General features: G+C 43.0%; 1 protein-coding gene across 3 annotated transcripts in view; it reads left to right on the forward strand.

Moving 5' to 3' along the window:
- MBOAT2 (membrane bound glycerophospholipid O-acyltransferase 2) overlaps positions 1 to 26,609 on the forward strand; it is a 116,177-nt gene that overhangs the window by 68,124 nt on the left and 21,444 nt on the right. For 2 of the 3 annotated variants that reach the window (XM_022554196.3, XM_022554197.3), the window contains exons 4-6: positions 11,480 to 11,575; positions 20,741 to 20,796; positions 22,255 to 22,309. In XM_022554196.3, the coding sequence (XP_022409904.1) occupies positions 11,480 to 11,575; positions 20,741 to 20,796; positions 22,255 to 22,309 (207 nt within the window). The remainder of the gene's footprint in view (positions 1 to 11,479; positions 11,576 to 20,740; positions 20,797 to 22,254; positions 22,310 to 26,609) is intronic. The other variant, XM_089923473.1, reaches the window with a different exon arrangement.

Here is a 26,609-nt window from a genome sequence, read left to right on the forward strand (position 1 = left end):
CAGACTTGGGAGAGAGTGGGAGCAGGGGGCGAGTCAGGATGCTCTTACAGTGGTCCAGACCTGGACCTGCTTCCAGTGGGAATTACTCAGTCCAGGATATATTTTGATGATAGATTTGAATATGGATGCGGGTCATACATGATGTGAAATATGAAGATGGATATGAAGATTCGAATATGGGATGTGAGTATAGAGATACATCAAAAATGACTTTAGATTTTGGGGCAAAGCAACTGGGTGAAAGATGATGCCATTAATCAAGACAGAGAAGACTAGGGAGAGGAATTGTTTTGGTGAGGTCAGAATTTCTATTTTGAACATGATAAATTTGAGATGCTTGTTAGGCAACCAAATAGAGATGTTAAGTAGCTTGTTGATTGTTTGAGTTTGGAGGTTAGGAGACACGTCTAATCTAGAGATATAAAATCTGGGTGCTGTTGGTATACAGCAGTAGGTAAACACCTACATAGCTTAAAATCATGGAACTGGAAATCCTTTTGGAAATAGGTGCAAATGGAGAAGAGGACTGAACCCTGGAGCCCCAGGTTGAGAAGGAATCTGCAATGGAGATTGTACAATTTGTTTCCAAATAATTTTTTTTTTTTTTTTTTTTTTTTTGCGGTACGCGGGCCTCTCACTATTGTGGCCTCTCCCGTCACGGAGCACAGGCTCCGGACGCGCAGGCTCAGCGGCCATGGCTCACAGGCCCAGCCGCTCCACGGCATGTGGGATCTTCCCGGACCGGGGCACGAACCCGTGTCCCCTGCATCGGCAGGCGAACTCTCAACCACTGCGCCACCAGGGAAGCCCTCAAATAATTTTTAAATCAACTTTATTTAGATAAAATTTACCTAAAACAAAATAGAACCACCAGTTCCGTGAGTTTGGACAAATGTATAGACCTGTGTAACTACCACCCAAATCCAGATACAGGACACCTCACTCATCCCCCAAAGTTCCTTCATTCCCCTTGTAATCATTCTAGCCCAGTCCCCTGCAACCAGCTATCTGCTTTCTATCACCATAGATTAGTTTGCCTGTTTTAGAAGTTCATATAAGTTGAAGTATATAGTAAGTAATCTTCTGTGTCTGGCTTTTTAAACTCAGCTTAATGTTTTAAAATTCATTCATGTCACTGTGCTGATCAACAGTATGTTCCTTTTATTGCTGAGTACCCTTCCAATGTGTGAATATACCACCATTTACATATCCTTTCACCTGTCTATTAATGGTCATTTGGATTATTTCAAAATTTGGGGGACTTCCCTGGCGCTCCAGTGGTTAGGACTTTGCCTTCCAAAGCAGGGGGTGCGGGTTCAACCCCTGGTCAGGTAGCTAAGATCCCACATGCCTTGCAGCCAAAAAACCAAAACATAAAAACCAGAAGCAATATTGTAACAAATTCAATAAAAACTTAAAAAAAAAAACTGTCCACATCAAAAAAAATCTTAAAAAAAATGGTATGTATTTAAAAAAAACCCCAAATTTGGGTTATTAGGAATAAAAGTTCTAAAACGTTCTTGTACAAGTCTTTTTATGGATATATGTCTTCATTTCTCTTACGTAGATACCTAGGGAGGATTTGCTGGGACATAGGGTAAGAGTATGTTTGATCATATAAGGAACTGCCAGACTTCCCCAAAGTGGTTGTGCCATTTCACACTCCTACAGGTAATGTGTGAGAGCACCAGTCGTTTACCTTCTCATCAGCACTTGGTTTTATCTGTCTTTTCAATGTTAGTCATTCTAATGTGTGTACAGTGGAATTTCACTATGATTTTAATTTAGATTTCTCCTGACTGATGATGTCAAGCATCTTTTCTTGCCTTTTTGACCAATTGTGCATCTTCTTTTGGGACACGTTTATTCGAACCTTCTGACTTGAATTTTATTACTATCTTATAATTCATTCTTTCTGTTTTCTGGTTGTAAGTCTTTTGCAGGTATGTGGATAGATTCTCCCAACCTGTGACTTGCCTTTTCGTCTTCTTGGTGGTGACTTTTGACAAATAGAACTTTTAAGTTTTGATGAAGTCAATTTAACAATTTTTTATTTGATACGTTAGAGCTTTCTGTGTCTTTTCTAAGATGTCTTTGCCTGCCTAAGGTTATAAATATTTTCTTCTAGATTTATGGTTTTAGTTTTTATGCTTATGTCAGTGATCCATTCTGAGTTAATTTTTTTGTGTGTGCTATGAGGCAAGGGTTGAAATTAGTTTTCTTCCGTGTGTGTATCCATTTGTCCCAGCACTATTTGTCCACATACCATCTTTTCTGTTTTGAATTGCAATTCACCATATATGTGTGACTTTATCTCTGGACTGTTTGTTCTGTTCATTGATCCACGTGTCTAACGTGCACAGCACTTGTAACATCTGAATACTAACTTTACTTTCTCCTTAATTATTTTTTAAAGTTCCATTGTATAATTTTTTTAAATGTACTTATTTTATTTATTTATTTTTGGCTGCGTTGGGTCTTTGTTGCTGCGCGCAGGCCCCCTCCAGTTGCAGCGATCGGGGGCCACTCCTCGCTGCGGTGCGAGGGCCTCTCATTGTGGTGGCGTCTCTTGTTGCAGAGCACGGGCTGTAGGCGCAAGGGCTCAGAGCACTGTGGTTGTGGCTTGCGGGCTCTAGAGCGCAGGCTCAGCAGCTGTGGCACACGGGCTTAGTTGCTCCGTGGCATGTGGGATCTTCCCGGACCAGGGCTCGAACCCGGATCCCCTGCGCTGGCAGGCGGATGCTTAACCGCTGTGCCGCCAGACGGGGAGGCCCGTCTCCTTAATTTTTTTTCTCTGTTTGCTTACATACTTTTTGTTTTACAGTGTTCCTTGTATTTTTAAAGTGGCTTCAAAAATTACTTAGAAGTGCAAAGACTGCAGAATGTTTTGAAAGAGAAGAGTAAAGTTTGAGGACTTAGGCTACCTGATTTCAAGATTTCAAAGAGAGCCTTGGAGAGTATAGACAGTGGGGAAGGCAAAATAAGGAGAAAATGCAGTTAGTACTCAGATATGCAGACCTTTCCTGAATTTGGGCAGCACCCAAAGCCATCTGAGCTCAGGCACCTTGGAAAGTGAACAGTTTAATTTGATTTCAGCACATTAAAACAGCTACTCATTTATTAGTTTTTGTCTTTATTCCCATCAAGATTTTGAACCTTTTGTTGATGTTGCCTGTTTTCCTCATTTGGGGAGAAATTCTTTCTCAGTTCACAGCATTGCTAGCCCATTAGTTTCCATAGTCCCTGAGCACTTTGTTTTTCCCTGAACAATTTCCAATTTGTATCTAATATCTAGAGAATGGGTACTTAAGACGTGGTTTCTCTTTTTAAAATGGGGCAGTCATTCAACATTCATATTTTAATGAATAATAAAAGGTTCTTTCTGGAACTCTTCAAATCTTGTTGATTTAATTTTGTTATGAGTGATGATAATATCAGGGTGCTTTGAAAAACTGCAAAGAGCAGAAATCCCAGCTCATAGTGGAACAATGGTGTAACAGTACAGGAAGATTTACCTCCTGAAGCAAGAAGTCCTGAGGCAAGGCAGTTCTTGTTGGTTAACTCAGCAACTCAGTTTTAATGAGGGCATCAAAAAGTTCTATTTTTTGTTCCATACAGCTTTTCTGCTTCGCCATGTCAGCATATTGTCTGTAGGCTCGCTCCTTTTATAAGCTGGGCTTATCAACATGACAGTAGCAAGTGTCCTACTTCAAGGAGAAAGCCTTTCCAAAAGCTCTGTGTCATGTTTCATTGACCGTACTTAAGTTTTATGCCCACATGTAAACTGGTCCGTTGCAAGGAGGGTGAGACCACAGTGATTTCAGTTAGCATAGTCAGGCTCCCTCCCTGTGTGCCTGCCTTTTATAAGGGAGAGAACTACGGTTCAGAAGTAAAGAAACTTTCTTAAGATCACACAGATAGGAAGAGTAAAAAGTGATGGGGCCATTATTTAAATCTAGATCATGTCTGTCTGGATTTTATTTGCATGCATATTTTTCTGTTTGAAGACATTCAGTGAAATCCATGCAGTGACCATAGCACTTATAAGAATATCGTGCCCGTATGGCTTATATGTCTGCTTTCCTCTGCTGTTGTGTGAACTTGAAAAATCAGGGGCTTTCCCCATCACCCTTTCCTGCAGCCTATCTCAGAAGAAAAGATAACAACAAAAGTTGGGTGTGCTTTGGTATCATTTAGGAATACATTTCAGTTGCAGAAAAAAACCACCACCTGAGATTTTTTTCTGGACTTAGGTTATTCAGAGCCAGTGTAGGTGCTCAGCAGTGTTTATTAAAGGAGCAGGTTTCTTGTTCTGCGGTGTTGTCCTTCGCCTGTTAGATCGCTACTTCATGGGTGCAAGATGGTTGCTGCAGCAGCAGTCAGATCCGTATTCTGGGCAGAAGGAATTCACGCCACACCAGCTGCGTGTATCCGCTCTTGTTCTTTGATTCTCACAGAATGCTTTCATTGACTTTTGACAAACTCATAACTAATCTATGGTTGCAGTTCAACCATGATTTGACAGAATTAGACTACAGATTTTTTTCCAGTTCAGTAAAGAAGTTCCTCGCATCATGGGCAAACAAATGTTGTTCCATTATGAATGTCGGTTGATATTTTTGTTTACATTAATGAGTAAATTGAAAGTGAAGCAATAAAGATATATGTTGGCACTTCACTCTCCTTGTCCGTAATGTGAGTAAGAGCAGCTTCTTTGTTGAATTGAATAACAGTTTTTAAATACTGGAAGAATAAGATTTCCCCTTTTTTTTTGGCTATACACAATGTAGTGGCTACAGGTCATGACATACTTTTACAAGTTTAACGTGCGTTATTGGCATTCTCTTCATTACTTCTAATTCGGCTCAGCAAACGTCTTCCATAAAGGGCCAGGTAGTAAATATTTTAGGCTTTGAGGGCCGTGCAGTTGCTGGTGCAACTATTCAGCTTAGCTCTTCTAAGGCAAAAGCAGGCGTAGACAATATGTATGTAAATGGGCACAGGTGTGGTCAGATAAATTTCATTTATGTAACAGCAAGGAGGGGGCGAGATTTGTCCTACAGGCTGCAGTTTGATGATCCCCGCTTTAAACATTCTGTAGTGTTTGCCAGTTTTCAAGGTGTAAATACTTCCACCACGGTGGATTTAAAGCTACTCACTTGATGCCCCTGAATGTGGAATTGGGAAGAAATGCTCAGTAGCTCACAATTACATACTATCTCTACCGCACAGATACAGGAGATGTAAGTCACCTCAAGAGCAGAGAAAATAGCAAAAGTCAAGAAGTAACTGAGAAGTGATGAGTTTGAACATTTAATACCTTTGAAAGATAATTTCTTTCATCATATGTTTATATCATTTAGTTTTTAGTAATGGCTGAGTTTAACAACCACTTTACAAAAACTCTTGAAAAATTAACAGCTTTCATAAGCTGGTATGAGCCAGATCTGGAACACTCCTGCAGACGGCCACCGCCATGGGCCACACAGACGCGTACCTTCCCAGGAGCCTCAGCAGACGCCTGCGTACACCTCATAGGCAGAGCTGTGTCTCTTGCCACCTCTAATGGCAAGAGAGGCTGGGAAATGGAATATTTAGCCTTTGGCCTCTATAGGCAAGGAAAGCAAGGGTGAACAGAGATGGAAATGCACATGGAGTGAGTCAGCCTAGAGTGTCTGCTACAGTTCTGTTCTAGAACTTTTTCCATGATATATCCGTATATGTTTATATATATACACATACATATTTGTACATATATAGAGAACCTAAAATGGGATTGCATTTTAAGCACACTGTTCTTTAGCTTACTTTTTCCACTTGACTCTGACTTTCATTGTGTGTACATATAGGTATCTCTTTATTCACTGTTACTGAGTGCTATAGTGTGGCTTTCTATTTATTTTATTATTTACATTTATTATAGCTAATATCATTGGAGACATTTAGCTGGTTTCCCATTTTTATCATTAAATACAGTGCTTTAGTGAATATCTTTGTATGTATCCTTGTGCATATATATAAGTATTTTTATTTTTTAGGATAGACTTCTTGCAGTGAAATTGGCGGTTCAAAGAGTATGTACAAATTCTGAGGTATGCTGCAAAATCACCTACCGAAAAAAGATGTTTAAAATTTCATCCCTACCAGCTATGTTTGCGAATGCCTGTTTTTCCCTCCCAAACTGGATATTATCTACTTTTAAACTTTTGCCAGTCTTACTAGTCTTTTTTTTTGGCTGCTCTGTGCATGGCATGTGGGATCTTAGTTCCCTAGCCAGGGATCAAATCTGTGGTCCCTGCAGTGGAAGCGCGGAGGCTTAACCACTGGACTGCCAGAGAAGTCCCTACTTTTAAACTTTTGCCAGTCTTAAAGTATTATCTACTTTTAAACTTTTTATATTGGATAAGTATTATAATTCTAATATGCATTTCTGGATGATTATTATTATTTTCTGGTCATTCTTTATCATGAATCTAATTTATTTTTCTAAATGGACTGGCCGTTATAATTTTTTTATTCTATAATTTGATCATTCACATTCTCATCCATTTTTTCACTTGAATTCTTAATTTCTTTCTTTGTTGACTTGTAGAATTTCATCATTAGGGATATTAACCTACATGTAGTAGATAATTTCTGTTACTTATTTAATTTTCTGTCATCTCTCATACAGAAATTTCCAATAATCTCTATATAATAAATATTGTCACCTTTTGTCTTTGTGGCATTTATGATATTTGTCATGCTTATGAAGGTTTCCTCAGTTCCAGAAATTTGAGGATATTCTTTTGTGTTTTATTCTAGACTTTTTACTGTCTTATTTTTTTTCACAGTCTGACTGGATTTTTGTATGTGTGTTAGTGTGAACTTGAAAACTATTTTTATTTCTGAAAGGAGAGCTAACATTTTACACTTCATTTGCCTCATTCATCTTTTTCCCACTCATTTCATATGCCAGCTTTATAATTACCAAAACTTTCAGTTGTACAGTGAGTCTCTTTTTTGAACCTTCTTCTCTGTAAGGTTAACCTTTTGGCCTGTTTCTGCATCAATACTGCATTATGAATCACCGTGACGTATTGTTTTATCTGGTAGGAGAGGGCAAGTCCTCCTCATCATATGTTTGTTTAGTTTTCCAGAAGACCTTGCAAGTCAACTAATCAGGTTCCACTAAAAGTATTGTTGGGGGCTTCCCTGGTGGCGCAGCGGTTGAGGGTCCGCCTGCCGATGCAGGGGACACGGGTTCGTACCCCGGTCTGGGAAGATCCCACATGCCGCGGAGCGGCTGGGCCCGTGAGCCATGGCCGCTGAGCCTGCGCGTCCGGAGCCTGTGCTACGCAACGGGAGAGGCCACAACAGTGAGAGGCCCGCGTACCGCAAAAAAAAAAAAAGTATTGTTGGGATTTTGCTTGGGATTATGATGCTAAATTTAGAGATTTGAGGGGAGTGGACTCTAATGTTATTTGAATTTTCAAAATAAGTCTAAAAGTAAGTTATTTTACACTAACACATATACCTCTTCTTTCCCACTTCAAAAACTTTCATATGCTTTCCCCCATGAATTACTAGTGTTTCAGGGCCAACAAAGTACTGAATATTTTGAGAGATCTTTTTAATGTTAAGAAAGCATCCTCTTCCCTTAGTTTACTGAGTTCTATTTGTTTTGTGGAAACATAATAGAATTTTATTAAATGCCTTTCTATGTATCTGTTATAACTATTTTTCCCCTTTGACTCACCACTATGATGATACATATTACTAGTCTTCCTTTACTGAATCATTCTTGCATTTATCCAATAAGCCCTGCCTGGTCGAGGTATCTTATTTTAAATTACAATTAGTTTTAGTGTGCTAAACTCTTTTTTTTTTTTTTTTTTTTGGTGGTACGCGGGCCTCTCACTGTTGTGGCCTCTCCCTTTGTGGAGCACAGGCTCCGGACGTGCAGGCTTAGCAGCCATGGCTCACGGGCCCAGCCGCTTCACGGCATGTGGGATCTTCCCGGACCGGGGAACGAACCCGTGTCGCCTGCATCGGCAGGCGGACTCTCAACCACTGTGCCACCAGGGAAGCCCGTGCTAAACTCTTTTTAAGGAATTATTTCAGTTATCTAGTATAGCAGGACAAATCACCCCAAGTTTAGTGTCTTAGCAGTGTTCTATTATTATTTTTCATGGTTTTCTGTTTTGAGTAGACCCAGCTGAATAATTTTTGCTTAGGGTCTCATGTGGTTGTTATTAAATGTTGGCTGGAACTGCAGTTATTTGAAAGCATGACTGCTTGACATCAAGAAGGTTTCCTGCTAAGGCTGGCAGTTGATGTTGGCTGCTGGCTGGGAGATCAGCTGGGATGATTGACTGGAGCACCTGCATGTTACCTCTCCATGTGGGCTTGAGCTGCTCACAGGTAATGGCTGGGCTCAGAGACAGTGTGCCAAGGACAAGCATTCCAAGAAACCTAGGAGGAAGCAGCAAGACTTCCTATGACCTAGCCTTGACTTTGCAGGAAGTCATTTCCATTGTATTCTGTTGGTGAACCAAGTTATTTCGACCAGATTTGAGGTGAGGAGAATTATATTCCAACTCTTGAGGTGCAGAGCTACATGTGCAACAGGGAGGGTCGTTACTGGGGGCAGCAATCTTAGGAGCCCTTCTGTCCTCTGGCTCCCAAAGTTCACAGTCATCTCACATGAAAAATGCACTTACTTGGCTCCCAGGATCCCCCAGAGTCTCCTCTCATTATGGCGTCAAGCTGGAGATCTCTGTCTCGTCATCTCAGTCAGGTCTAGTATGGATGAGGCTTCTTGGCTGTGGTTCTTCTCCATGTGAGGACCAGTAAACTAAAGAGGCCCCTGGTGGACCCAGTATACAGTGGTGAGCAGTGATAGGATAGCTGTAGTAGACCTTTTTGTTCAAATAGGAGGGGAAGGCAGGTCACTTAGCAATCCCTGGTCCGTAACAATTGTGAACTCCAGACAGACACCTGTTATCACTTCCTTGATTAGGGCCCAGACCTAGTCCCTGCAAGTGGTTCTTTGTGGCTCTTGGATTCACCCTCTAGACTCTTGACTCCACACCCTGAGTTCTCCTTCCTTTTTCATAAGAAATAGCCGGATTTTGCAGTTGAATAGTTTTCTTAGCCTACTACCCAACAGTAGATAGTTGGGCACCCAAAGATCTGTTTTCATTTTGAGCTGTCTCTCCCTTTCAGTCCAATCTCATGTAACTCCCTTAAAAATGATGTGGGCTTCCCGTGTATCTAATTATAACCCCCTGCATTAGACAGAAGCTGCACCCGCAGATCTCTTTTTGATAGTCTCCTTTTTAATTTGGTCTGAAAGTGCTGTGGGACAACATCCTTAAGGTTCCTAAAGATGTTCTTGCCTCGTAGAGAGTCTAAGAGGTATATACCCTTAAGATTCTTAGAAACTCTTTTTTTAAATCTAAGAGGTTCTATAAAGTTGAGTCCTTAAATCTTTCTGAGGTGTCATCAAGAGACCCTTGACTTCATCTTTACTCTGATTACTTTAAGAATATTTTGTTGACAAGAAAGACTATCCTGAGCCCTTTCTATTTTTCCTAAATTCTGCTCAAACCCTGCACATTTTCTTTTTTAGTTCATCTCCCTCTACCTGTACCTTGTTGTATGCATCTAAGAGAAACCTTTCAGTACTTTTATTGGGTATTTTTCTTATCTTCCACGTTACAGCAGGCAGCAGTGTTCCCCAGTCACTGTATAACCTGGGGTGCCTGGGGTGCCTCTTCTCTGTTTCCAGTTAGAATTTCCCTCCTGCTCTTTAGGTCTTCGGTAGCAATCTCCTCGAGACCTTTCCTGCTGCCACCTGCTCCCTGTCCTACAGCCCTGTTTTCACTTACCAATTTCTGTTCTGATTACGTCACTACATCAAAATGCAGTGGCTTAAAATAAAGTGCTTATTGTTCTGTGGGTCAGGAATTCGGGAAAGGTTCAACCGAATCGAGCCCTCTTTTTCACCTGACGTCAGCTTCTTCACATAACATGTCTAAAGACTTAGTGCTTTCTGGCACCTCACTGTCTTTGACACTCCCTTCCCCCAGAGCCTGTACATGTGTTGGTCTTGGGACAGTCATGCTTTTTTCCTGACGAACAACTTCCAAAAGGCAGGAAGGAGAAACTGCCAGGCTAATTATGGGCTGCGCCTGAACTAGCAAAGTGTTCCTTCTACCATAGTCTACTGGTCAGTGCAGTTAGAGGGCCAACGGAGATTCAAAGCGGGTAGAGAAAGAGACTCCGCCTCCTGATGAGGGGACAGAGGGGCAGGTTGTAGAATAGCATGTGAAATGGGGCCCTCTTTGGAAAATGCGATCTGCCACATGATATTCAGAAGTTATGTTAGGTTTGATTTCTCAGCGCTTTGTGTGTGGGTATGCACATGTGCCATTTTATCAGATATAGCTATCAGGAATATAGTAACTCTGTAAATCATTTGAATTAGGAAGCTTTCCCCTCTTTTTCTTTGCTCAGGAATAATCCAAGTAGATTGGAATTACCTCCTGGTATAAAGTTTGAAAGGACCTTTTCATAAAAGCTCCTGAATTGCCAACCTGAGAAGTTTAAGGTTTCAACTTAGCCAAATACGTTGGTCTTTTTCCGTTGATTTCTTCGTTATATATGTTTAGAAAGTCCTTCGCCAATTTGAGAATGTTTGAGTATTTATCCACAGCCCCTTTGTGATTTGGTTTTATGTTGTATTCATAATTCTTTAATCCATCTAGAATTGTTTAGATGAAGATACAACTCCCTTCCCCCAGCCACATGGTTAACTAATTAGGTGATAATCAATCCATTCCTGCTAATTTGCATTGCAGCCTTCATTTTATGCAATGTTATGTATCCTAGAGCCTGTGGATTTCTGTTCTATTGATATGTAAATTCTTTTTCCCATACTGTGTGTTTAATTATTGTAACTCTCTCCCATACATCTTAAGACTGAAAATTACTAAACGTTCATGTTTTAAAATGTGAGTAAATACCACCTGACCCACACTGTTTATGATTTTAGACAATTGAGGGCAAGTTTTAAAAATCCTATTAAGAATTTGTTTGATGTATATTTCAGCCAAATATTTTCATACTAGATTTTGTTTTCTAGAAGAAGGAGGAATAAATAGAACAGATATCGATACTCAGCATGTTCAGTTTCATGCTGTGAGCATGACTTTCAGATACATAGTTTGGTGTACGGAGTTTTTTCAGAAGGAAAAAATGTATAAAGGTAGGAACTAAATGCACTTACCATTGAAGACGGTACAAAGTTCGAGTAAACTGAGGCAGACACTAGTAAAGATTTTTAAAACTTATTGAAGAAGGCTATTTGTGGAGTAGATCTAGTAATGTTTCATTCTTTGAACCATATCATATAGTTAATAAATTGGTTTAAAATGTATTCTTTAACAAAATGAATCTTTTTATTTCACTAATCTAGCTTATTTTTGTTTTCCAGATATTGTTTTGTGTTTGCTTTGGGTTACCTCACAGTATGCCAAATTACTAGAGTCTATATCTTTGATTATGGACAGTATTCTGCGGATTTTTCAGGGTAAGCCTGTTTATCTATTCTAACATGTTGGTGAAAGGACAAAATATAGTTGCATTTAGTAGTTCAAATGAAAAACTCTGCTAGTTGAAAATTCTTTTATGAATTTAGCATTTTTCTTCTTGTAAAGTGGTCTTTTATAGTGCTACATAAGTCACAAAAATAACCTGGTTTTTAAAATTGACTTATACAAAATTGCTAAATATACGGCAATTAAATTTGTTGTACAGCATTCTGATATTGAAAGCATTTTCTAATTCTGTTAGGAATTTCTGCAATCACTTATAACTAATGAAAATCAGCCCCTTTGAGCCTGCATCCTGGCTACCTTCCCTCCTTCACGCCCCCCCTTCCCTCCGTCCTTTCCTTCCTTCTTCCTTTCTCTGGAGCCCCTTTTATACGGTCGTTTCACATCTGATTGCTTGTTCTTGCTTCTTAGCACATTGTGGGACCTTCTTTGGACCAGAGGTCCTCGGACTAGCGTTGTCATTCTGAATTTCCAAGAGAGGGCACTTGAGCATGTATTTTACTTCTATGCATTTCACTCCTATGGAATGTTTTACATTCTTATATTCAGTATTCTACTGAGTGGTAGAAATAACTTCTGGCTTTTATTCCTTCAAAGGAGATTGAGTCCCTCCTTGGCACTGGAGAGGTCTTTTCCCTGTAACAAAACTGATGGAGTGTCTATTATGAGATAAATGCAGTCCGAGTCCTTACGAACGAACTTGCTCACCATCTTTATAAAGGGACACCTGCTAACACCTAGGTACCAGGTGGGGAAGTTGAAGATAAAACTCTATAGTCTTTATGTCAAACCTGACAGATTTCTCTGTTGAACAAGATACAGAAGACCTGCTTTTAAGTCAGTCTTGAGTCATCTGGACAGGATAAAAAATGACCAGTAAATCCAACTTGAGGATAAGTAAGTGGAAAAAATAAAGCAAATCATGACATCTATGAAAAAAAACTGTTCAACAATAGAAAAGGCCCAAAGTTTTATGAGCTTAGAGAAAAATCACTGTTATAAAACAAGAGAATTTCAGAAGATGAAATATCTTTCTCTCCTTAATGAGATCAAAGTGGATTTTACTTTTATTAAACAGATTTTGAAAACAGGCTTGGATGAAAGGAGACTGCATCCAAAAGAACAAACAAAACCAAGACAAAACAAAATTGATTAAATAGACTAAAACACTAGTCAAATTAGCAATATATTGAATAGAATTGAGAAATACACCTGGCATCCAGAAGAAGTGAATAGATGCTGGCCATCTAGCTTATAAATAATAGGAATTCTTGAAGAAAAGAGCTACTGAGCAGAGTCAATAAATGTACTGGGCCACCATGAAAATCTTGGTGAACCTGGAGAGGTAACCCAGGTCACGTGTTGTCATCCTAGTATAACGAAAGTAGGAACTAGCTGCTTATATTTTTAAACCGCCAGATTTAATAAGTAGTTTAACGTAGCTGACTTGAGTTTATTAGTATGGATTGGTACAAGTACAAATTCGTGAGACCCAGTATTTGCTGGATCCTTGTAACCCCTCCTTCGTTTCAGTCTTAGTCATTCCCTTTTTAATTTACTTCATCTGCTGTTCCGAACTCATGTCACTCTCTAGCTAGGGGTAGGCTAACACTGTCAGAACAGCGACATCATTTCAGTGGCTTTACATAATGAAGGTTTATTTCCCATTCACAGTCCAGTCCAGTGAGGAGGGGGCCTCTGCTCTGCACAGTCATTCAGGGAACCAGGCTCCTGCTTTCTTGTGGCCCTGCCTCCTTCAGGGTCTCTGGAATCCTCTTGATTATGTAGATGGAGGGGGCGTGTCCAGCAGTGAGTTGAGCAAAGAGAGAACATGCCATGCTTTCTCCCATTCTGTTGGAAAAGGCTAGTTCCATGACCCCACAATTTAGAGGATAGTTTACATTAAGAACAAAATGCGTGTGACATGGCTTTAAGTATTTTAATGAAATTAAAATGTTCATTTAAATGTTTAAGTATAATTTAAAATATTGAAGTATGTCAAAGAGAAATAACATAGCGTTTTAAAGGTGGACAACCTGATATAAAACTCCCAGTTTAATGTGTGATTTTTATCCATTAGGAGAAAACATCTGGCCATTATCAGTGAACTGATAAAGATTAGACAGAGACACATCAGCTCAAGGAGACCATCGAGGCTGAACTAAGTTAAAGGACTCTCTCTTATTTTAATGGGCACAGAAGAGAAAAGAAGCATTTAGAAGCCTTGAGTGTGTTACAACACATGAGCAGAAAAGATCCTGACTTGACCCTAATTAGGATAGATATGGTAGCCATCCAAAATGCTGGCTGTCTGAAGAAGGTAGAACTGAATAAAGGGAACCATTCTTTGTGCTAAGCTGTCCCGTTGCCCTGAAGTTGGAAAAGGGAAGCCAAGCTCTTGCTGAGGAATAGCATGCGAACTGTTTTGTACAGGGCAGTGTTACTTGCAGAGGTGTGGAACACTGATTTTGTGTGTGTGTGTGTGCACGTGTGTATGTGTGTGCAATGAGAGAGAGAGAAATAGGTTGAATATACATTTAAAATATTGATTAGATAAAAGGGACTCACCTCTTAAAAGAAGCTTCTTTTTGCAGAAAGGTTGAAAAGCTAGGTTGTTAGCTTTCACGTTGGCCTCAGAAAATAGATACAAGAGAAGTATAAAACAATGAAATAGCTTTCCTTTATATCAGCACTAACCGGTTAGAAAATATAATGGAAAAAGGATCCTAGTTTCAAAAGCAGTAAAAACTATGAAATATTTAAGAATACATGTAAAAAGAAATGCCGGGACCTCTGTATAGAAAACGATGAAACTTTACTATAGGATATAAAAGAAGACTGACTGGAGAAACATCTTGTTTATTCAGAGTAACAGTCAGTATTGTAAAGATGGTCCTTTTTCTCTAGTTAATCTGTAAATGCTATGCAATTTAAGTTGAGGTTTTGAGGGCAATTAGACACGTTGAAAAGTTTCTCTAGAAGTGTTTGAGAGTAGCAAATTCAATATAAAAACATACTCTGCTTGTAAAGCAGCTATCATTTAAATATTGTAGGACTGACATAGGAATAGCCAAATCCAAGAAGCCAGCATAAAGAAACAGACCTGTGGATCTGGGAAATAAATGTACAGAATGAAAATGCTGGGATTATAGGTCAGTGAGGAAAGCCCCTCTCGATATTCAGTGAATGGTATTGAGACAGAAAAAGAAACGTAAATACTTGCATCCTTGTAGATGGAAGCAGAAAAAGAGATTTTGGGGGCAGGAAGATAATGAGTTCTGATTGGAATATGTCGATTTTGTGGAGCTGAAGGGCTGGTTAAGCATCCACCAAAAAAAAGATATACGTGACATATTTTCCATTGAAATCAAGAATATATTTTAGAGCTAACCAGATAGTATCAGATGCTCAGGAAGTGTCTTATTACCAGCTGCCCATGTGTGTTCATTCAGCTAAGATTTATTGAGCGTGCGCTATACGTTTCGCTGGGTGCTAAGTACTTTTGCAGGTGACAGTCGTGTCAAGCAGAAGAAGGGAGAGACCATTTGGTCTAAAAGCTCCATTCCGTCCCTCTGTACTCACTGAGCTGAGTCCTGGAAGATTCCTGCTGCTCTTCACCACCCTCCGCTCTGCTGGGCCCCGTACCTGTGTTGTAAATAGGGTCGATGTAAATTATTCAGCCCGTAAACCGCAGTGTTCCATTTATCCTGTTTCATCCTGTGGGAGCGTCTCCCGACACCTTGACCTACATTTGGTTAGGGGAAGCGTTCCGCCCAGCTGCCACTGATGTAGTTCAAGGTACCAGGAGTAAACAGGCACGGGTCTGTTATATGGTTTGGTATGTCTGTTCCCTGCCCTACCTGAGCCTTTCCCCCAATTTTATGTTTGTTCACAAAGCAGTGTGGTATCACGGTATTTATCAGAAATCTGCAGTGTTCTTTTAAGACTCTAAAGAGTTGATCACTGGCCTTCAAAGCCCCCACTGTGTGCGCCCAGCCTCACCTCTCAACCTGTCTCGTCTGATGCTGCAGCCACTTTCATGTCCTCACACTTTACCGCGCATCAGATTCTTTCTGCCAGGAGCACCCTTCCCAGCCCCACCTGCATACCCAGACCTCCCTGCTCTTAAAGGCCCAGATGAAGTGACTCCTGTTCGAGGTGTTTCCCCCTCAGTTTGCTTAGTTTGAAGTTATCTCTCATTTCTCTGCACATTTCTTCAAATATCTCATTTAGCACTTAACACTTTTTTATGCAGCTCTTCGTGTACCGGTTTAGCTCCTAATTTAGTGAGAAAGCTCCTTCGGAGACAGCACTTTACAGTTAAGTATTGCAGCCCTCCAATGCCCTCTGCTGAGTAGCAGTTCCGATATTTATTGAACGAAGCTTTTATCAAACATCCGCTGTGCCTCAGATACTGTTCGTGGTATTTGTCCTATTACCGTTTAATTTAATCCACACAGTGGCTTTATTATCCCCATTTTATAGATAATAATTTTGAGGGTGGGGCAGTTAAATAGCTCCCCCGTCTCCACAATTGATAAGTACTGGAGTCGGGACGTGAGCTGTTTTCTGACTCGTGGGTCCACCTGTCTGTTCCCCACGTCTCCGCCCGGTTGTCCAATGAGCATCTCGCACTGAACTTGCCTAACACAGAATTCCCAATTTCCCTTCCCTGTTCCTCCTGCACTCCTTCTCAGCCAGCCCCATCCTTCTGTTTCTTGCTGTGGTCAAAAACCTTGGTGGCTTCAGGTCTCAAACCCTGTATCTGATCCATCGTCAAATCTTCATCAAATCTCACTGTCTTTACCGTCAGAAGGTGGCTGGAATCCACTTCACAAGGCCTGTGCCGTCACCCTGGTCTGGGCTGCCGTTCTCGCCTGTCTCTTAGCCCCATCCCAGCACCCCAAAGTCCTTTCCATCCAGAGCTGGAATATACCTATTTAGAACCAAGTTAGTTCTCTCCTGTCACCCTCCACAGTTCCCAGTGTGTCTTGGGTCACAGCCTGTGTCCTCACAGCACCCTGCAGAAGCCTCCTAGATCTGCCCCCTGCCCCCTGTCTGTCTTCACCGTCTGTTCCTGTCCTTACTTGCCTCCTCCAGTCACATCAGTGTCCTTACCAGCCTTCCAGCAGGCCAGTCACACCCACCTGGGGGCTGGTGAACTTGCCTCACCAGGGCTTGCTCCCTGACTCAAGTTCTCTGTGAAACATCACCGCCGGGTGAGGCCAGTCCTCACCTGCATCCTGGCACTCCCTCACCCCCACCCCGATGAGCAGAAGAACAACAGCTGGCATACGATATATTGACCTGTAAGTTCATCTGTTATCCATCCCTCCCCAGTATAAGAACGAGAACTCTGTCTCATTCACGGCTGTGTCTCCAGCACCTGGTGCTTTGTAGGTGCTCATTAGATACTTGTTTTCAGAATGACGGAGTAAAGGGGATGGATGGATGGCTCAGAAGCCTTTTCCATCCACTCTCACTGCACATTCCTTTGGTGTTAGGTCCGTGGGGTTTGTCGGTTTCAGTGGGTTTTGCTGTTTTGGAGGAGAGAACACCTGTGTATCAGACATGCCTGAGAGTGGAGAAGTAAGTTTGGTTCTGTTGTTAGGTCACTTGTACCCTGGTGACAAACTGACCTTTACCTAGTAGGTGCTCGTAGTTGCTTTGTAGCAGCATTGTTAGAGTTCAGCAGTCTCCTAGAGATAATGGAACAATCCAGAAAGTGATTGTTCTTTTTTCGTATTCATTCTCTGATAATGTTTAACCACAGTTTGAGTTTCACTGTGTGATAGAAGTAAATCCCATTATTCTCCTTCTTTGTAGAGAAAAAAAAAAAGCATGTAAATGTTTTAGTTAAAAAGCAAAGTTAATTTATACCCTTTTAAAAAAATTATAAGAAGTCTAGAGTTTTTTAGTTCTTTACATCTTATTTCATATTACCTGAAGCTCTTTCATCAGTTGAGATATTTATTTTGAATAGCTAGATGGCACATTTTTCCATGTTCCTAGCAGAGTGCCGGGGGACAAAGTATGTGTAGTTCCACCTAAATCTAGCGATGTCGTGGTACAGAACGTGCAGGTGGCTCCATCCAGGCCCGGACCTCACTCCATGGAGGCCCGGAAGCCGACTGCCTGCCCTCCCCACTCCACCTCGCAGCCTCCACCCCAGGGAAGCAGGAGAGTCTGATTCACGTTGTGTTATCTCAGATGTCCAAGGACCTGGGAAGCGATTAGATATTGGAGGCAAACGGGTAGTTAAAATGTCAATAAAGGTGTAAGTGAAAATTGCGTGAGTCACTCTAACTGTCGCCATTCAGGTATTTGTGAACAAAGTGCACCGCTCAGAAAACCACTGCAGCTCATCTCTTTGTCAACCCTGGGAGTGTTTCCACTTAGAAGCGTCCTCTGTGCACGCACGCCACCCCTACCTCCGTCACTCTGCTCTGTCTCCCGGCCAGGCTCCTGCCTGTGTGGGACTCATCGGTCTGCCTTCCCCTCTGGTTTACTCTTCTGAGCTCTCATTAGTCTATTCCTCCCGTGCTGAGCTTCCCCCTAGTACTTTTTTGCTTTCATTCATAAAGTGCTCCTTCATAGTCACTCTGTAATGATTTTGTCTTCTGTCATTTTCCTGTCACATTAGCCACCCCCTGACCCCTGCCTGGGGCAGGTTGGACCAGAGGCTGTGGAATGGCCACCCCTTTAAAACCGAAGGAAATGTTCAGGGGTAACAATCGTCGGTTAAGGAAACAGAGAAGCGGTGAGAGACATTTTTACAAGCCGGTCAGAACTTTGAGCCCGAGTATATAGCAGGTGCCGAGGGTACAGAGTTGAACAGGGCAGGGTCCCTGCTGTTAAGTAGTCCATGGGTTTTGTGGTGACAGGAAAATAACCCAATAATTACAGAACAGCCTGCTACCTGTTTTCAAGCACAGAGGAGAGCGGACAGGAGGGAAGGAATATAATCAACCTACGGAAGGAGTGATGGCTCTGGACGCTCAGAAGATTCAGTTTGTGTGGTATTTTGGAAATACTTATTCAGCACACGTCCTATGCCAGGCACCGTGCTCAGCACTGGAGGGTCCGTGGCGAGAAAGACTGTTAGCGCCGTACAGCAGGGGCCTTCTAAAGAGCGAAGGGAGATTTTAAAACACCGCCATCGCTGGGCAGATGGAACACCCACGAATGTGAAGAATTCTTTGAAGGAAATAAACAGGACGCTGAGATGAAGTGAAGGGCGTGTGTTGCATTTGGGCAGAGGTGGCTGCTGGGGCAGAGCTGCGCGCGGGCCTCTTGTACGAAGTGACTGTTAACCTGAGACCTGAAGCAGGGGACGGGGATCTCCTTGCAAAGCAGCTCCAGGAGGAAGCAGCATCTGGGGAGAGTCTGGAGCACGTGGGTCTGCTCCCCGCCTTCTTCCCACCTCTGTTAGGGAGCATGCTCCTTGGAACCACTCTGTCCCCTGACGCAGCTCACTTGCATGAGAGCCTGCGTCCCGCACACCGGATAGAGTAGAAGTTGCTCGGGGCTGCCAGTAGGCACAGTAAGGGCACGCACTCAAGAAGCACGTAGTTGCCTTTGGGGAACATCTGATGTATATGGACCTAACAATTTAGTACGTCACTGAGTTGATAGTATAAATTTAATAATTATTTTATCAGGTGTTTTTATGATGTTTTAAGGTGATGCGAGAATTAAGATTTAGAACCGAAGAGTATTTTCTCATCCATTTTTTAACTAAACTATGAAGAGAATTAGGCAGGTGAGAAAAATGATTCTTTTCCCCCAGGGAAATGGGAGTTACAAGGTATTTTTATAATCCTCAAAGGCATGTAAAATATCTTGCAAAGTTAAAAAAAGAATGGCGACTGGGTGTTGAAAGCAAGCGGCCTGGGGGATGGGTTAGCCGAGGAGTAACTTCCTGAGAGTGAGTGACGTATGTGTAGGAGCTGACCTTTACGGGGACTCAAGAGGAATCCTCTCCGTTAGTACTTTGAGTTTAAGAGCAATCGTCATCTGACAGGTTTTTTGTGAGATCTTGCCTGTTAGGTGAGGACAGTGGGCTGTAAGTTCTCGGGGGGCCCAGGTCTGTGCATCTCATGCCAGCGGTCGGACCATTTACAACAAACCCTTGATGACGTTGCTGACACGGTGAGAAATCACCTCCTTTCTTTACATGTTTCAAGATGCTGGTTGTTTTGGTGAAGGTGGCAGTCTGTGCTCTGAGCAGTGGGCATGGGGAGGGGTGGGGGTGGGAGGGTAGGGGGGAAGCTCAGGGTCTTCGTGGTGCCGCTCCCCGGCTGCGATGGGCCTTCCATGATTTCCTCCTGGTTTTATTGAGATTCCAAAACTATAAACAGGTAACTTAGGGTTAATTGTTCTTTAATACTCATGTCTGTAAGCTAACGTAAAGGATGAAAATGTAGCCTGGTGGGTTTTCTTATGTGGATTTTGGTTTTCTTCGCAAGTTATCCATTCAATTAGAGATTAGGAAATATGGGAAGACGGTTGCCATTTTCTCACTTGTGACACACATTTAAAGTCCTCTTTCTGTGGAGTGTAACCTGGTTTGTGTGCGTTCAGTACTGCTCCAGGGCGTTTTAACAGCTGCTCCACCGCCTTGCCTGGCTCCTGGAATAGCGACATAGATGTCGTCCTTTCTCTTTTTGCCCATTTCCCTCTTTCTGTTTTGCTCCACATTTCTTACCCAAACTCCTTTAATTTTCTACCTAGTCGCCTTTTCGCAGGCGACGTACTTTCCATCTTTAAATTCAGCCCTGAGGCAAAAGTACTGAGTGAGAGTGGGGGATGGGGTCCCATCTGGTGGCTGTGTGGTCCTCAGCTCTGGCCTCAGGTTACAGGCAGGAAGTGAGGAGGTGGGGTTGCATCTCTGCTCACACGGGTTTCCTTTAGAGGATGAGCCTTTTCTTAGAGCAAGGGAGAAAACCCAGATCCCCTGTCTTCGGTGGCTTCCCCAAACGTAACAGCCCTGGAGTTCTCTTTGAAATTCCTTGGGGTCTTGTTTTTATTTAAAACTTTCAGGGTTTTGTAGTCATAAGCAGAATAAAAACTCTTTCATATATCATAAGTATTATTTTAAATTTCTTCTTGTAAAATACTTATTTTCTGTTTTGTCATAGCCCAATGATGATAATTACCCAGAAGATCACTAGTTTGGCTTGCGAAATTCATGATGGTAAGAATTTGGAAATTAATTTTTCATCACTGAAAAGGTTATATTCCAACCATCCTTTGTTTGAGAGATTATGATAACTTTCTGTTAGAGGAAAGAAAGGGATGGCGGTAAGATAGGGAAAATATCGAACTCTGCTTAAGGCTACTAACGTGTGCTTGTTTTCTTTCACTGTTTATTCTTAATTTTGCATTCAGTTCAGTGACAGAAACAAAGTAAAATAGTGTGAGTCAGGCACGTGACCCACATCAGTGGCACTTTAAAATATGAAGGAAATAGACATTTGGTCTAAATCAAGTTTTATTAATCCCTGCTTCATCTCTGTGTTACATTTGTATTAAAATCTGCATGTTTTCCCCCTGCCCCACTCCCTTATACACATGAACACACATACACTTACGTATCCTTTTAGTACAAATACGTACCTATTCATATTCTGTATCCTCAGTGAATGGACACCTTGCCATGGCAAATGCTGGCAGTCAGGACTCTGAGTCCTAAGAGTTAGACTCTGGTTTCTTCAGAGATTGAAGGTGGATTCTCTATAGGACGATCATTTATATGTAGCCTGGATGGATTTGCAGCCTCCTAGTATCCATCACCCATCCTGTGCCACCTGCTCGGGAAGACCCACAAGAATTTTCGAAGTGTGTTGTTGCTTCTTAGACCTCCTCTGGCCTTTAAACTGGGTTTAAGATTTAGCAAGTTGAGGACTTCCCTGGTGGCGCAGTGGTTGAGAGTCCGCCTGCCGATGCAGGGGACACGGGTTCGTGCCCTGATCCGGGAAGATCCCACATGCCGCGGAGTGGCTGGGCCCGTGAGCCATGGCCGCTGAGCCTGCACGTCCGGGGCCTGTGCTCCACAACGGGAGAGGCCACAACAGTGAGAGGCCCGCGTACCGGAAAAAAAAAAAAAAGATTTAGTAAGTTGATGTGTAATCATAGATAACATTCTCCTGTTTGGAGGAAAGGTAAAGAAGTGGTTGAAGATGGTATACTGAGTTCAGTTTCATTCACTAGAGTCACGTAGGAGTGAGGAAATCCTTCCTTGCTTTATACTGTCCATACCATTGAGGTTAGTCATTGGAATCGTCCAATAATAGAAACATTTTCATGCCTCCTTTTGAAAAGTCATTGCATTTACTATTAAATATGCTAGCATTGGGGAATTTTTAAATGTAATAATACTTTCCTTTAGAAAAGAGTCAGATTAGTTCCCTGACATGTGTTATTTATTTTGCCCAGAGCTGGATGTGTTTGGTTATATGATGGTCCTTTCACATGATTGAGCCTGTGTTGTAATGAGAAAGAAAGGGACTAGTTATACCAAATAGTTAGACCAAAATTGGGATTATAACCTGAATTTCGAATGAGGAAAGTAATGCAAGTGTGAATGGGAAGAAATACCATTCTTTTCTTGGGAGAAATCATAACTGATAAATTGCCTATTTTTATTTCTCAGGGATGTTTCGAAAGGATGAAGAACTGACTCCGTCACAGAGAGGCTTAGCGGTAAGGTATGTGCCTTTAAATCGTCTCCTGCCGAGGTTCACGCTGTCCCTGCTGGGGACACACACTTACTCATGGCCAAGGCTAACTTGTCCTTCTAGAAGCTCTTAGTTCATGAAAACCAAACGATCCTCCGTCTGCACGCCTCCCGCCACAAAATCTGGCTGGGCTGGCCCTCCCTTCTAAGACTCCCATAGCACCTTGAGTATTTCATCATACAGCATGCACCTCCTGTGCACCACAAGGCATCTACGAAATCTTCTGTCTCTTCTGCGAGGCTCTGAGTTCCCTGAAGACAGGAAGATTGTTTGGTCTTCATGTAGTAATTATGAGTCATAATCACAGCTACCATTTATAGACCAATGACCTGATGGCAGGTGCTGGGATTAGATGTGTTAATATAGCACAGAGATGCCATGTTTGGAAATAATGAAGAACCAGCAAGATGTTCTCATTGGTACTTGAGGAATTCATCTTGGGATAGCCTGCTGCTTGTTTACTGTGCATCCTCTGTGGACTCGTCTGAGGAATAGCTTCATTTCTTGGCAGGGCCTATCTTAATCTAATATAATCAGACGTCAGATACTCAATTTACCTAAAGAAAAACTTCCCACAAGCACCTTGTTTCCTGTAAATCTGGAACTAATAATATATTCTTGGCTGTCAGAAGAATGAAATGGTTTGTGTAGTAGGAAGGCCCTACCCTAAGTGCTCACCTTTGATCCCAGGTAGTATGTCTTGAGGATCTTCTTATATTTTCCCCATCTTTAAAATGATTCTATTTTGATATTCACTATAGCCAGTCTTTATATATCAGCGAATATGCACTTGAATTTATTTAGCTGCTAAGAGGTTAGTTTGACCTGGGCTCTGTGATCTGTATGAGTCCTTGGTCCATCCCAGGAACCGCTTGTCAGGAGCCACTCAGCCCTGGTCCCCCCTTTCCCTCCCACACGGCCACCTGGCAAGACCCCAAACCCGGTTACATTCAACTCTCCGCCTGCCCGAACAGCAGAAGAAGGCAGAGTGGAAAAACGTTGTCTTGCTGATTGGAGTGTTTCGGATTTGTTACCCCAGGTTTAAAACTACGGAGCTCAGTATTAACCACAGTTCCCCTGCCTCCTCCCTGCCGGCCACTCACTTTCCACCTGCTGCAGCATGGGGAACAGCGTCCTCCTTTCTCCCCCACTCCCAGCACCCCGTCCCCGACACGCACGTGGGATGGTGTTTGCTTTTTGGAGAAAATAAGGCAACTCTGCTTCATTCTGCGACCGCCAAACCTACTAGCCTGCCTGTGTCTTTAACAGAATACTCTCCTTCCCTTCCCAGTGCCACGTATACACCGCCCGCAGTCCAGCCCAAGGCCAACTTTTCACGTCAGCGCTGAGTCCAGTTGCTTCTTGAGTACAAAACTCAAGGATTTTCCTTCTTCAGTTATCCCATCTCATCTTGTGCATTGTCGCTCATCAATTTTTCCCCCTCTGTGGGCTCATTCCCACCAACTTAAAGGGAAAAGACTCCTTGACCTCACAGCCCCTTCCAGCTTCCACCTCATGACTCTCCACTCCTTTAGAGCAAGACTCCTTGAAGGATTTCTCTACTCTTACTTCCTCATCTCCTTTTCTCTCCCCAACCCACTGCAGTCAGGTTTCTGTCCTCGATGCTTGTCTGCCACCATTCTTTCAAGGTTGCTCTTCACCTTGGCAGATTTAATGGTCCGCCTCGGTCTGTAGGCCGCTCGACCTCTCAGCACCGCGTGACCCGTTGGCTCGCTCAGTCCGTGAAACACCTTCGCCGCTTACCATCCGGGCCACCACGTGCATCTCACCGTCCTCGTGCCTCACCGGCTGCTTCTCTTGGTCTCCTCTGCTGAATCCCTCTGCCTCACTGTGAAGTGTTCCTGTGCTGCTGGGCACATCCTTGGACTTTTCCATCTTCTCCGGGCGATTGCTTGCCTTCCATTGGCTTTAATACCATCCACGCATTTGAAGTCTCCTACGTTCATATCCCCATCCAGCCTCTGTCCTGGGCCCCGGCCTCGTATGTCCACCTGCCATTGCAGCGTCCAGGCGTGGAGGGTAAACAGTGTCTCAGATGGAACCTGTTTGGAACAGAACTTCTGATTTCTGTGTCCCTTGTCCCGCACCCCAACCCCATCTGTTCTTCCACCGTTACTTCCCTCCCAGCTGCCTCGCTCTCTACCTGGTCCACTGACATCACCGCGGCCTAACCTCGCTCTCCACCTGGTCCACTGTCCGAGCTTTTCTGGCTGTTCTCCATTTTCTCTCCTGCCCACCCGGCAGCCAGAGATTCTTTTACTACGTATTGGATTATATTATCACCCTCTCCTGATGAAAACCCTCCCGTGGCTCCTCATGCCATCGAGAATAAACTAACAAAGGTCTGACGGCCGCCTGGCAGGTCCCACAGGAGCCGTAGCCTCCTTTCCTCCCTACTCAGCCCACCCGTCACTGCACAGCCCTCCCCTCCAGCACCCTGTAGCCCTTGGCCCTGCTTTACTTTCCTTCATCATATGTATCACTGTCTGATGTTTTATAATATATTTATTGAGATTGTCCCTCTCCCTGGCCCCCACTTGTCAGCTCCAGGAGGACAGACCTTCGTCTTCCTTATCATTACATTCCCATCTCCTCAACGGCAGTTTGCCCTGGGGTGCTTGTGGGCCCCAGGAGACATTTGCCAATGCCAGCGACATTTTTGGTTGTCACTGAAGGAGAGGGGTGGTGCTACTGACTTCTGCCGGGTCAAGGCCAGGGATGTGGCTAACGTCCTACAGTGCACAGGACGGTCCCCTTCAACAAAGAAATATTGTCCCTAAATGTCAGTAACGCTGAGAAGCCCTAACCTGGGATGACACACAGTTGATATCAAATAAGTATTTATGGAATGAAGAACGAATCTTCCACTTGATGTCATAAATAGAGTATTACGGTTATACTTAGTTCTCGTTTCATAGCACGTAGTATAGTTATCTGCCTCTTTCCTAACATGACTTGTCATTTGTACGTCAGCAAGTTTCATGGTTCAGAATCATCTGTCCTTGAAAATTGTGATACATATTTGGACATGGTAAGATTGAGATGCGCCTTGACAACCTGGCATTGTTTTGGTCTTGAAATAAGTGGTGTTGAAAATGGGGCTCTGTTGCCTGAGCACAAGGGGCTCTTTGGCAGCTTTGTGACGACGGGGCACTCGTCCAGGTGTGCGAGGTGGTGAGAAGGCCCTCTGTTACATGGAAAGAACTACAAGAGAAAATCTGCCGAAACATTTTGCTCCCAATCACTTGTGAGCCCTCAAGAAAAATTACTTAATGTTCCAAAAACTTTTAAATGTAGAAAAGTAATTCAGGAAAAACTTTTTAAGGAGTTTTGGCTAAGGGGTGACCTAGCTGAGTGTCAGTTGGGCCAGAAGCACTGTTTTCTCTTTGTTTTATTTAATAAAAATATATGTGAGGGGGTTCCGTTGACTCCTCTTGGCCATAGAGACTGTGCTTTTTTAGGAGATCGCCTGTCACATTAGAGAGGAAGACAGGGCTGTAACACGTTCAAGAGCCTACTTACTCTCCCCGGGTGTAGTTGTGCTTTTATTTGTGGTAGTTTATAGCTGTCAGTGGATGGCAGACTTCACAGATGGAGCTGGTTTTAAAAAATAAAAAAAATACACTTCTCATGCATTGACATGATAATATACATGGTCTGCATAATCTCCTACGTTATTAACTGGTTTTCTCCCGGTTACCTGCATTGAGAACTGGAATGCTTCGTACACTTTAGATACTGTGTGCCATTTGGACTGACCTGAGAGCAGTTGAATTAAAAATGTTTCAGTAGGGCTTCCCTGGTGGTGCACTGGTTGGGAGTCTGCCTGCCAGTGCAGGGGACGTGGGTTCGAGCCCTGGTCCGGGAAGATCCCACATGCTGCGGAGCAACTAAGCCCGTGTGCCACAACTGCTGAGCCCACGTGCCACAACTACTGAAGCCTACACACCTAGAGCCCATGCTCCACAACAAGAGAAGCCACCGAAATGAGAAGCCCGTGCACTGCAACGAAGAGCAGCCCTCGCTCGCCGCAACTAGAGAAAGCCCGTGCGCAGCAACGAAGACCCGATGCAGCCAAAAATTAATTAAAAAAAAAAAGTTGCACAACATCCTTGATTCCTTTCTCCCTTACGCCGCACATCCGGTCCATTAGCAGACCCCGGGGCTGTCCTGCCAGAATGCAGGCAGACACTGCTGCTCCGCGGCCCCAGCCCCGTCACCTCCCCCTGGAGGTCAGCGGCCTCCTGAC

Source organism: Delphinapterus leucas, chromosome 13 (genome assembly GCF_059928025.1).
Source record: "Delphinapterus leucas isolate spDelLeu-1000000601 "Yukka" chromosome 13, BTC_Dleu_Yukka2, whole genome shotgun sequence".
NCBI classification, from domain to species: Eukaryota; Metazoa; Chordata; class Mammalia; order Artiodactyla; family Monodontidae; genus Delphinapterus; species Delphinapterus leucas.